Genomic DNA, 11,466 nt, shown 5'->3' with positions numbered 1-11,466 from the left:
CCCGCATGCCTCAGTGTCATTTCCATGCGCCTAGACGCTGTCAAAGTGCCTTACAGTATTTTTTTGATTTTCTGAACGCAGTTGAATCGCATGACATTAGGGAGGCTTCACTTCACCCACTAGCGCCCATCATTATTAAGCAAAATAATTTCATTCATATATATCAAGCTCCGTTTAAATTTATTTTTCGAAATTACATTGGTTTCCAGGTTTAGTTCATAACTCATAACTCAGACACAGTTTGAGTTATTCTCGTGAAATTGATTAGATGATTTGATTATAATAATTACATATAGACATAAGCTGCTATTAAGGCCAACTGAATGATGTATATTATATTAAAGACTGTTTAGCAGACCTATCCATATACATATGTTAGCGTTATCTCATAGGAATAATACAAATATGCGAGTGATGCCATTTCTATATTCTATATAGATAAACATTCATAACATTTACAACCCAACAACTCGAAGAGCGAAAACAAAACCTAAAGTATTATTAAATATATCTAAATACAGGAAATTTGATAATCATTTGTTTTTGATTGTTTTTAATCTCTACACAAATTTGCACTTAATGTAAAGAAAAGAGAAATGCATTTTACATGTTGTCTTTTGCTTTTTTTTCGTTTTGTTTTGTTTGGTTTTTGAGTTTCCTCTTTGAACGGGTTTCCAATAATGCTTTTGCTTCTTTTCGTGCCATACAATTCATATTTAAATACAAATAGCACAAATAATAAGATTTACATATACATATATATATATATATATATATATATATATATATATATATATATATATATATATATATGTATATATATATGTATATATATATATATATATATATATGTATGTATATATGTATGTATGTAAAGATATATGTTTTAAATGATATACGAATAGATAGGAATATTAAAATAATCGGCTGTAAAACCGGCAACAAAATACAAGGTTGAACAAATCTTTTGAGCATAATTATGAATACGATTCTTTCTCTAAGTGTTGGATTTATGGTGTTTACAAGCTTTCGTGTGTGTGTGTTGGAGTGTGCATGTGTATGTGTGTGTGTGTGTGTGTGTGTTTTGGTTTATCTGCTGGCGGCTGCCGATTTGCACGGCTAGTTAACTCAATCTATTTTTGATCGCTGGCAGTGCGAAGCGAGTCAGCCCTAAAGTGTTCGACTGAAGGGTGATCGGTCGGGCGGTTGGTCGGTCGTTGGATGGTTTGTTGTTTCTTCTCCATGTAAACGTGTTTACAAGAAATACGGCGTCGTATTCTGTTTGGGTATAACGCGCTCCGAATCGGGCACGGCAAGAAAGATTTTCGTTTGCCGCTGCTGCGCCGTGTCGAAGCTCAGTATGGTCGCCACATTGCCACAACGATAGCAATAGTTGGGTGCTGACCAAACGGTGACTAGCTTGCCCTCAAACATGTACTTGATGCCTTCGTTGACTAGCTGGTGTGCCCGGCAGATCAAGTCCAGATTGTTGATGGTCATAAAGTCTTTCGTCACATTATGGCCAAACAGCCAGCCGGCGCCACGCGGACTCTGGCCCCTACGCAAAGCACACAAATGAACACATTAGCTCGGATGGAATGCTAGTAATCTATTAACTTATTTATTTACCAGTATTCCATATCCTCTGGGTCGGACCAGACCAGATCACAGAAGGCGCCTTTATAGGGTATCTCGCCATTGCGTTCAATTGTGCGTATTTGATCCAGTGTTATAATCTCAGGACTAAGCCCGCCATGCACGCACAGCACGCTCTCGTCAATGATCTATATGTGAAAAGATTACGAAGATTAGCATTTTTCAATCATCCTCAGTCTCTCTGCTTGTGGGTTTACCTACCGCAGCAATGGTAAGAAGGTCGAATACCTTACAGCAGTATTTCCACCCGTTGGCATTGCCATATTTGCTAAAGCATTCGTCGAAGAAGCCGTACACCTTTGTTATCTGCCGCGTCTCGTGGTTGCCCCGCAGCAAAGTGATTCGACTTGGATAACGGGCCTTAAGCGTCAGCAGGCGGGTGAATGTCTCCAGGCTGTAGTAGCCCCGGTCGACAAAGTCGCCCATGAATATGTAGTTTGTGTCGGGCACTTGGCCGCCAGTTCGAAACAGCTGCTCCAGATCATAGAACTGAAACAAATCCATTTCAAACATGCACAAATCATAGCTGGATAATAAGTCGTGTGTTTTAGGGTGACCATTACCTGGCCGTGTATGTCGCCACACACTGTGACGGGCGTGCTCACTGGCTGTATGTTGGTCTCCTCCAACAGTATGTCGCAGACAATATCACAGAGTTTCTTCAATTCATTTTCTGGCAAGTATTTGCACTCCTTCACAACATCTATCCATTTGTCGACATCACCCATTTTATTGCTCCTGTGTTTTGTGCAGCGCACCCAAAGCCTGTTGGTAAAGTTCGTGGAAAAACGCAACAAAATCCGCAAAACAGTAAAATACCAAAACAAAATGAAAGCCATGTTCCAAAAAAATACTATCGATAACAGGTATGAAAATAATGTGCGTTTCGCGTGCCGCACATAAAAATTCACTAAAAATGAAGTAAATAATAAAAAATACTATCGATATGTTAAGTCAATTGACATGCTGTTAACTTCTAACCGAACTGACCTGTTAAGTGTTTAAAAATTGGCATTTGGCGCAAAACGTTTTTTATTGGATCTCTATGAGTTTCTTATTAACAATATATTTGTGCATTCATATGATTTTTTGACACTTAAACATACTTAAATAGAGAGTTTGCTTTGCTTTGCTTAATGCAATTCATGGCGTGCCTTACAAGAGTTGCTTTGCTGTGTCCTTTTTCGGTTAATGTTTGTCTTATGGCTTTTAGCGCAAAATTAGTTGTAATTAGCTTTTGCTTAAAGCAAATCATAATTAGCATACAGCAGTGGGACCGACAGAACCCGCCACGGCCGTTCCTTGGCTTACTCCTTGATGCCGGGCTTTGTTTTTCAGCGTATAGAAATAATCACGCTTTTAAATTTTATTGCTGTGGCACGAGCTGCTTGTTGAATTTAGCTCTGTGTGTGCGAGTGTGTGCTTTGTGTCAGTGGGGCAGAAACATGCTGGCATCTTGTTGTCTAGGGAATGGCGGTTGAGCGGGTTGAGCGGGTTACGGAGTAGCGGACCGGCAGCGTAAGCTTGGGTGTTTGGAGAGTCTCATTAGTGACGCGCGCGCGGTTTGTCGTTGGTTTGGGGTAAAGGCAAGTTATTTGTATTGTTTTGTATTATTATTTTCTTTTTCTTTTTTTTTTTGGTTGTACTTGACTCGACTCTGTACTTTGCGCTGGCTGTGGGGGCAGTCTGACTGTGTGCCATGAAATTGGATTTAAGTGGGGGACAAGACAGCAAAGGGTTAAGCTGCAGCTGCTTGGTGCGCAGCTTGCCGAACTTTTGTCAAGCGGAACTCTAGTTTTGTAAGAAATACAAATTAAGAGAATAGAAAGGTAGCTAGATCTTCTTCTTTTCACTTTACCAACAAATTAACTAGAGTAATTCAAGTTTGTCAAGAAATTCTTTATCCACTGAAAATAAATTAAATTTTTGACTTTAGATGCACAATGAATGGCCTTTATTTCAAATTAATGAAATTTTTATTGATTAACTGTTAAATAATATTTATTAAGTGATAAATTATAAAAATAAATTCAAAACTTAAAATGTGTAACAAAATAAACAACAAAAACCAAAATTACTCATTTTTTAATTGTTTACACAAACACATTGATTGTTGTTAACTTAAAATAGAAAAAATGTAATAATAAATTGAATAATAATTTAATAATTAATAATAATTTAATACATGCTGGAGGCCTTGCTTCGTAGAATGGACCAACTTTATCAAGTATTCAATAGAGATCTTTTGCAACTTTTCTAGGATAACAGCTATTAGTTGTATGCGGTTATTTGTGTACCGTTTTCTCCCTCTTTTCTTTAGGTATGCCCATACCTGAGCAATGGGATTTAGATCGGGACTCTGTGGTGGTGTATCAAGAATCTTAGCACAGTTACAGAGGAGCCACGTTCGTATATTAAACTGCTTAAGCTTTGACTTATTGTATTGATATTGAATTTAAAATAAAATGTTTAGACATTCATGCTGTCCTCTATATATGCCAGTTCTCCAACTCCTCCAACTAACAAGTTTTATACTCAAAATAATGATTCTGCTTTCCAAGATAGTTAATGCCTTCCGCCATAATCTGGATGAAGCATTGATACTGTGCAGTATTACTAATGTTTCGTCGCAAAATCATGTTTAGAACTAAATAAAAGCGTTTGTCAACATTTTCCAATATAATCAGTGGTTTCTTTCGTGCAACTCTTGAAGAGTCCTTATGCCGTATGATAGCCTGGCGAACTATTTCATGTGACACATTTAAGTCGCATTCTTGCTTAAGATTCTTTGGAAGTGATATTTTTGGATTTTGGACAATCTTCCGCATTATTAAGCGGTTTGCCCGACTGTAAATATTTCTTTTACACCCTGTGCCCTGTTCTTCTTTATAACATTGTAAATTCCTTAATATAGAAAACCCTTCAACTAATTCTGGAATTAATTTGCCCAACTTGTGATTATAATAAATCAATTGGACCACATTAAAGCTTAATCTCTTGCCAAGCATTATAATAGTTAAAGTAATTCAGTTTTAGATTAATACTCAACAAAATGTCACAGCCAAATTAAAAGAAGTGCAAAAATATGAACGTATTAATAGATAACGGTAAAGCTCCGTTATTTCCAAGAATTATATCGAAACAGAATTCAAAAACACAATGTGTAAACAATTTCTTGACCGCTTGAAAAAATAGTAATATTAGTTTTTGTTTTTTATTTTGTTAGACATTTTAAATTTTGATTACTCTTTTTATATAATCTTATTCAAAATTACATTATCAATATTTCGCTATATATAGACCATATACATATATATGTGTTAATTTGCGTCGCTTATCTACAATAATTCTTCTAGAAAAACAAGAAAGAAAAACAAACAAATGCTTGTAACATATTTTAGTCGTTTTAACATATTTTAGTAACATATTTTAGTCGAGCATTGCGTGCTGCATCATTAGTACCGTTATTTTATATTCTTCCGCTTACTGCTTTTCGCCACTTTCATGCGTCTTTTTTACTGTCGGCTTCGTTTCCGCAAAGCTGCTGCTGTTGTTCGTCTTCTTCTTCTACTTCTTCTTCTTCTGATTCTTTTTCTTCTGGTTCGGATTCTGCTTCTTTCCCTGGCACATTGTTGACAATTAAGTTAAACTTGTTTTCCCTACTTCGTTTCGTTTCGCCAATTCCGCTACAATGCTGCTGTCCGCTCTCTCCTTTTCTATTTTTAGCTCTGTGCGTGCTCTTCTCGATGTCCTCACAGTTTTTAGTTTTCCTCGCCCCATTACTGCTCCACCCCCTAACTAACTGTTAGCCGCGCTTTGCTGATTATCAATGCTTTCGTCGTCTGCGGCTGACTCGGCCTGTGACTCTGCTGCTGATGTGGCTGATAATTATGTGTCCCATGTCCACCCACTCTTTATTTGCCATTTGGACATTTCTTTTCCTTTTTATATACCCTAAACGCAATGCTGCAAATAGGGTATATTGCCGTTGCATAAGTCATATTCGTCTATTAGTCCGCCTGCTCAGTTTTCTTAGAGAAACTTATACAAAATGATAGTCAAGTTGTTTGATATTTTTTGATTACTGACAGATCTGTTTTTATTTTCAGCGAGACTGTCCGAAAGAACTGATTAACTGGCTGCTGGGCAGCGCATAGTTGGTATCTGATGAGTAAAGCAATCTTATATATGTATACTATATATTTTTGGCTTTTTCTGCATTGTCTTCGCCGTCACCGTTGGCCGCATCGAACGGCCATTTGGCCGGCTTTCTTTTTATTGTTGACGTTTTGTTAACTTGTTTTTTCCTGAGCGCCACCATCCGCCAACTGCCAACTGCCAACTGCCAACTGCCATTCAACACTCTACGAGCAGCATAGTTCTTGCTGTCAACTTTTGGGGGCGGTGGCGGCGGTTGACGACGGCTGCTCCTTGACTCTTGTTGCTGTTGTCGCTTTTATTGTCGTCGAAAATTAAATAAAATTAATTACCACGTGTGTTTGTATACACGCACACATACACACACACGCACACATACACACACGCACACACATTAAGCGACAGGCTGGCAGACAGGCGGACTCGACATTAACGCACAGTCTGCCGCAACTACAGCACCTCAAACTGCTGCTGAAGTAGTCAACTCCAGCTACAGTTTGACAGTCGCACGCCTTAATTCACGCGCGTGTGCGTTTACGTCGACGGCAACAAATAACAGTCGCTCTAACAGTGGCATTCATAAGTTAACAGCGGGGGGAGGAAAGTAAAAGCTCTTGTTCCATTCATGTTTATGTCTCTCAACTTTTTGTATTTTATATTAGCTGTAATTGATATTTTTGTTCTTGTTGTATTTTGCTATTAACTAGTTTTTTTGTGTGTTCCAGCTCATTCACTAAGACAATGCCTTGAGGTAGATCTTTTCTTATGATTATGTTTTTATCCGATGTTCTTACAGATGATCTTTTTCACACATTACACATTTTATAGTTCTCTTTCCAGCGTAAAATATTTTACAGTGGTTCTTGTGGGGGCAATTTGTGAGTGGCTTTTAAGCTTGATCGCTCAGCTGTGCTCGTTTGTTGTGCTCCATTACGAATCCTTCTCACGCATTCGTTGACGAATCTTTGGAAAAATCCCATTTTCATAGCTCTCTTTTTAGCGAAGTGGTGGCAATTTGGGAGTCAAAAATTTGGGAGAAAGAGAAAGAGAAAGAGAGAGAGAGAGAGAGAGAGCGAGAGAGAGCGACAGATAGCAGTATACTGTAGTCTACTGTAGTCTTCTGTAGTCTACTGTAGTCCATTGCACTCTACTAAGGCATCTTCATCATCATTATCAACAGTTAACAGGCGCGCGAGCGTTCTCGGCTTGCTAGGCAGCAAGCGAAAACAACCTGTGGGGACAGCAAGGGTGTTGCTCGGCCGCCTAAAGGCATAATGTCGCCAGTTGACGGGGGTGTTGCTTTAAATTACGACTGTACGCTGTGTGCTGATGGCTTGATAGCTGCTGTTGAAGAACAGAACCATGCCGTTCTCCGTTTTGCCTCTGGCTTGCCTCGATAGCCTTCCAGCGTTCCCGCATTGCCACCATCTTGGTTTGCTGTCACTGACATACATATGTATGTATAGGCACGCTTTGTATAGTGTATATGTATGTATGCGAGTATATGCTGTTTGGTTATGTCGCACACCAACAATGAGCAGCACATTAGCAACAACAAATACGCATTTCTGTGTATCGTTTCGTGCGTTTGCTTTGTTTTATTTATTTATTGTCCGCTTTTAACTTTCCACCCAAAAGCTGAGTTGTTGTTGTATTGCTCTTATTATTATGTTTGTTGTTTTTGCTGCTGGTTTTTGCCGTTACAACTATAACTATTAGTTGTTGTTGTTGTTGTTGCTATGGCCTTTCGACTTTTTGGTGCTGTGGCATTTGACTTTTTTTATATTGCTTTGTGCGAGCGAAAGAGTCAAAAAGGCGAATGCGAAAAGAAACAAAATTGCGCTTAGGAGGCAAAGAGCGTGAGAGTAAGGGGCTGAAAAGAGAGCGCGGTCGGGCGGTTGGTTGGTCGGTTGGTCTAGCAAATTGTTGTACATAGTTTACTGTGATAAAAACGAGAATAAAAGCAAAGCAGATAAAATTAAATAGTGGCCAAAACAGACAAGCGCACTGAAATGGGCGTTGTGGGCGTGGACATTGGACATTGGATGTTGGAGTTCTGAGCAGGTACCCGTGGGCGCTGGGCGTGGCATCACGTACAAAAACTAATCGTTCAATTAAGTTGGCGAATGTTCAGCGACTAAAAGGTAAAGGGACGATTGAGGGGCGTCATCAGCTAGATGGGGACAGGGATAGGCAGCCACATTGGGTGGGGCGACAGTTTCCTTACCATTCACAAAACAAGCAGAGTGTACAAAAAGTTAATGAAAAGGCGAAACACACACATGGATGAAAATAATCAAAAAGTAAAGACTATCAGTATACCCTGTAAAAAGTTGCATATGTAGGTTAAAAATAAACGATTGGAAATCTTATGGTATACAATTAATTAACAAAATATTTATAGTAAGATTCTCCCCCTTGATGCTAAACACATCTTAAAGTAATTCAGAACATTAAAACTAAAATGGGAACATCAAAATATTCTACATACATATGAGGTATAAAGGCGTGTGTACAAATTAAAGAGGAAACGCATAGCCGTTGAATCAAATAGCGGCAGACAAACTAATACACTCGCACACACACACATACGATGAATGTAATGGGGCGTGGAGAGCCAGTGAGTGTGTAGCTTCATGGCAGATGGACTGGGAAAATAGACAACAAGGAGCGTAGCGAGCATAGTTGCTGTTCCTGCTGCTACCGTTGTTGTTGTTTAATTTCTTTTGAGCACAAAACAATTATCAATTAATGTAGCGTTATGTGCGTGTGCTCTCATGCTCTCGCTCTCCCTGTCTCTCTCTCTCTCTCTCTCACTGTGTTTGTCTCATTGAATATGTGGAGAGAGAATATGTGTATGTCTGCGTGCAAATTAAATTTTTTAAGCTTACTAGAAGTAATTTAGAAAGAGAGAGTGAAAAAGTGAAAGAGAGATCCTTTTAGAAGTCGTGGATAAAGTGAGCGGAATGGTGGTGTGGACTGAGTTAGTGGTGGGTTTGATGCTTTACCAAAATTAAGTTTATTTATTTACATCGCACAGTGAGCAAATATTTAAGATGTGCTATACATATGTTGAATGTAAAGCTGACTGCCTCCATTTAAGCAACGAAATGATTAACAGAACGGACAACAGGACATGGGTGAGTGGCTGGGTAAACGTGTGTGAGTATGGAACGGTATATTTTGCATAATGTGCGCTGTTATTTGCTGTTCTGGCCGCTCGAAGACTTCATCAACATCATAAACTATAAGAATGAATACTTACGAATTGTTGACTGTACTTCGGGGCAGGCACTTGGCAAACTTGTTGACGGCAACTACAGCTGCTGTTGCAGTTGTTGCTGTTACACAAGTTCCGCTGTTTACCGACCATCCGTTTCGGGATAGAGACAGAGGAGGGGAAATAGGTAGAGCGAGATAGATGAGGAGTTTGGTTTGCCTTCTTCAGTTAGAAGGGAAGATGAATTTACACTTCACTTTCCCTCGACTCGTTTTCTGTTGACCTTTTCAGTTTTAGCCCATACAAACGCATATATATTGGCAACATTTTGGCCTTGCTAACAACTTATTATGAAACTTCCAAGAATCCGTCTTGATAGATCAAATAATTGTAAATCACCCTTAAAGCATTTAGCTGAAATTTATGCTGTTTTCATTCAAATTTAGTAGCTTTGATTCAAGCATTAACTCTAATGGCTCAAGTGACCTACTGAATATTGACTTTCGGATTTCGGATTTCGGATTCGAATCTCAGGTTGCTATTATATGATTCTAATAACCCATTACATACTTCACAGATTCAGCAACAACTTTTCATCTGATTCGAGGCAACACTTCAGGCTTCTAGTTTCAGCAGGAGTCAAGTGCTGAAATTAAGTAGCAATTTGGCAGAAGCCACCAAAAATATTGTGTAAGGAACCACAATTTGCCATATTTGTGTCGTTTTTCATATCCGTATATTTATGCATATATACTATGTGAATAAACTGTTTATTCGTACACAATGCGGAGTGGATTAGAAAAATTGAGTGAAATTGAACTGGGCTGCTCTACAAGTTGCCCATTAAGTTTTCCCAGGATAATCGTCCATTATAAATATGTTTGTATGCACACGTATATGAGTAGTATGCGTTTGTATTTGTTTGTGGCTTGCCTCACACACACACACACACACACATTCGGAGTAAGAAGCCACATAAAAATAGTCGAAAAGCATTTTGTCTACACGCGCAATTATCTGCACTTTAAAATTTACATTGCTCAATGGGTCGTTCTCTATTTTATATGTCTGTTTGTTTGCGTCTGTGTGTGTGTGTCTGCTTGTTTGTTTACGAACACATGCAAAGTGGGATGTGCACACATAACCTCACTATGCTTTGGGCTCGCCGCCCGCATACAGTGCAACGGCGGCTAAGGAAGTAGCTGGCGAGAAAGAGAGAACGCGAGAAATAGAGAGAAAGACAGAGATGGCAAATGTATTGTATGCATAAAGAGAGCTTTAAGGTTAAGGCGCTTTGTGCACTCATAAAGCAAGGCAGATAGAAGAAGAGCATGAGAGACCAACCAACATACAAACTCCCTCACCCACACACACACCCACCAAGTCACTAAAAGTCTAAAGTAAAACTTACCAAAATGTTAATTAAATTCCAACAACGAATCAAGTAATTTACAACGACTAAGTCGAAAACCCCAAAGCACCGGCCGTCCCTAACCCCCAACTTCAACTGCCATCCCTTCACACAGCGGTGCCGTTTCATTCCATAACATTTCATGGCCTCTCACCTACACACACACACACACACACACATAGGGGAGCACACTCTTGGGCCATGACAGTAAAATACGGGATATGCTTAAAGCTAACTGTATTTTCGTGTACGAAGGCGAATGCCTCTAATTCAGCCCCAGTCGAGCCGAAGAGGCGGCCCCACTTTTAGCCCCCGCCTGGCTGCCTTTACTGATTGTCCTCGTTGTGTCCCCCAGAACAGGCAGACGACGGAATCAACGCTAAAGAATGCGGCGAAAGATGTAGCAAAAAGTAGACTATAAAAGAGGCTAGCAAACGGATGAAGGAAGTGACTAAGTGTAGCATATTTGATCACATGTAAGAAAGAGAAGGAGATAAATAATAGATAAATAGATAGAGAGGAAAAGAGAGAGTGTACGGAAAGGAAGAGATAAAGAGGAATAGTGGGAGATAGAGAGAGATATAGCAAAATAGAGGATAGAGAGAGAGAGAGAGAGAGGGGATAGGGGAAAGAGGGGGGAGAGAGGAGAGAGAGAGAGAGAGAGAGAGAGAGAGAGAGACTTAGAGATAAAGGACGAGACAGAGATAAACAAAGAGATAGAAAGAAAGAGAGAGCGAGAGAATGGAGAGAGAGAGGAAGAGAGAGATAAAGATAGAGAGAGAGAGAGAGAGAGAGGGAGAGAGACGGAAAGATAGAGAAAGAGAGATAGAGATATATGTACACATACATATATGGATAGGAGAGACAGTCGGAGAGACAAGCGAAAAGAACAGGAATGTATTTTCAGAAGAGATATGTGTTCTGTTAGAGAGAGAATTCCAATAGGTGCTGCAAGCCTGTTTCTTCTCAGATGCCATGACAAAGGGGCGGGACTTAACATTGTTTTCACTATGATTCGAGC

General features: G+C 39.4%; 1 protein-coding gene across 1 annotated transcript; it reads right to left on the bottom strand.

The window, feature by feature from the left end:
* Positions 1–860: 860 nt before the first annotated feature.
* Positions 861–2,483, bottom strand: LOC111602048 (serine/threonine-protein phosphatase 6 catalytic subunit). The gene is made up of 4 exons (XM_023318958.2): positions 2,220–2,483; positions 1,858–2,145; positions 1,630–1,784; positions 861–1,558 (listed from the first exon to the last, which is right to left on the bottom strand). Exons 1-4 carry the CDS (start codon positions 2,382–2,384, stop codon positions 1,255–1,257), a joined length of 912 nt encoding a protein of 303 aa, XP_023174726.1. The 5' UTR covers positions 2,385–2,483; the 3' UTR covers positions 861–1,254.
* Between the last annotated feature and the right edge of the window lie 8,983 nt (positions 2,484–11,466).

The sequence above is a fragment of the Drosophila hydei genome, unplaced genomic scaffold (genome assembly GCF_003285905.1).
Source record: "Drosophila hydei strain 15085-1641.00,03,60 unplaced genomic scaffold, DhydRS2 tig00000250-arrow-arrow-pilon, whole genome shotgun sequence".
NCBI classification, from domain to species: Eukaryota; Metazoa; Arthropoda; class Insecta; order Diptera; family Drosophilidae; genus Drosophila; species Drosophila hydei.
This window is presented reverse-complemented; position numbering and strand designations above follow the sequence as displayed.

Excerpts from the sequence above, each read along its gene's own strand:
- LOC111602048 (XM_023318958.2), bottom strand. The coding sequence starts at position 2,384 with ATGGGTGATGTCGACAAATGGATAGATGTTGTGAAGGAGTGCAAATAC. Across the intron at positions 2,146-2,219 it reads GTGGCGACATACACGGCCAG|TTCTATGATCTGGAGCAGCT; the intron begins GTAATGGTCACC and ends GATTTGTTTCAG. Across the intron at positions 1,785-1,857 it reads ACCTTCTTACCATTGCTGCG|ATCATTGACGAGAGCGTGCT; the intron begins GTAGGTAAACCC and ends TTTCACATATAG.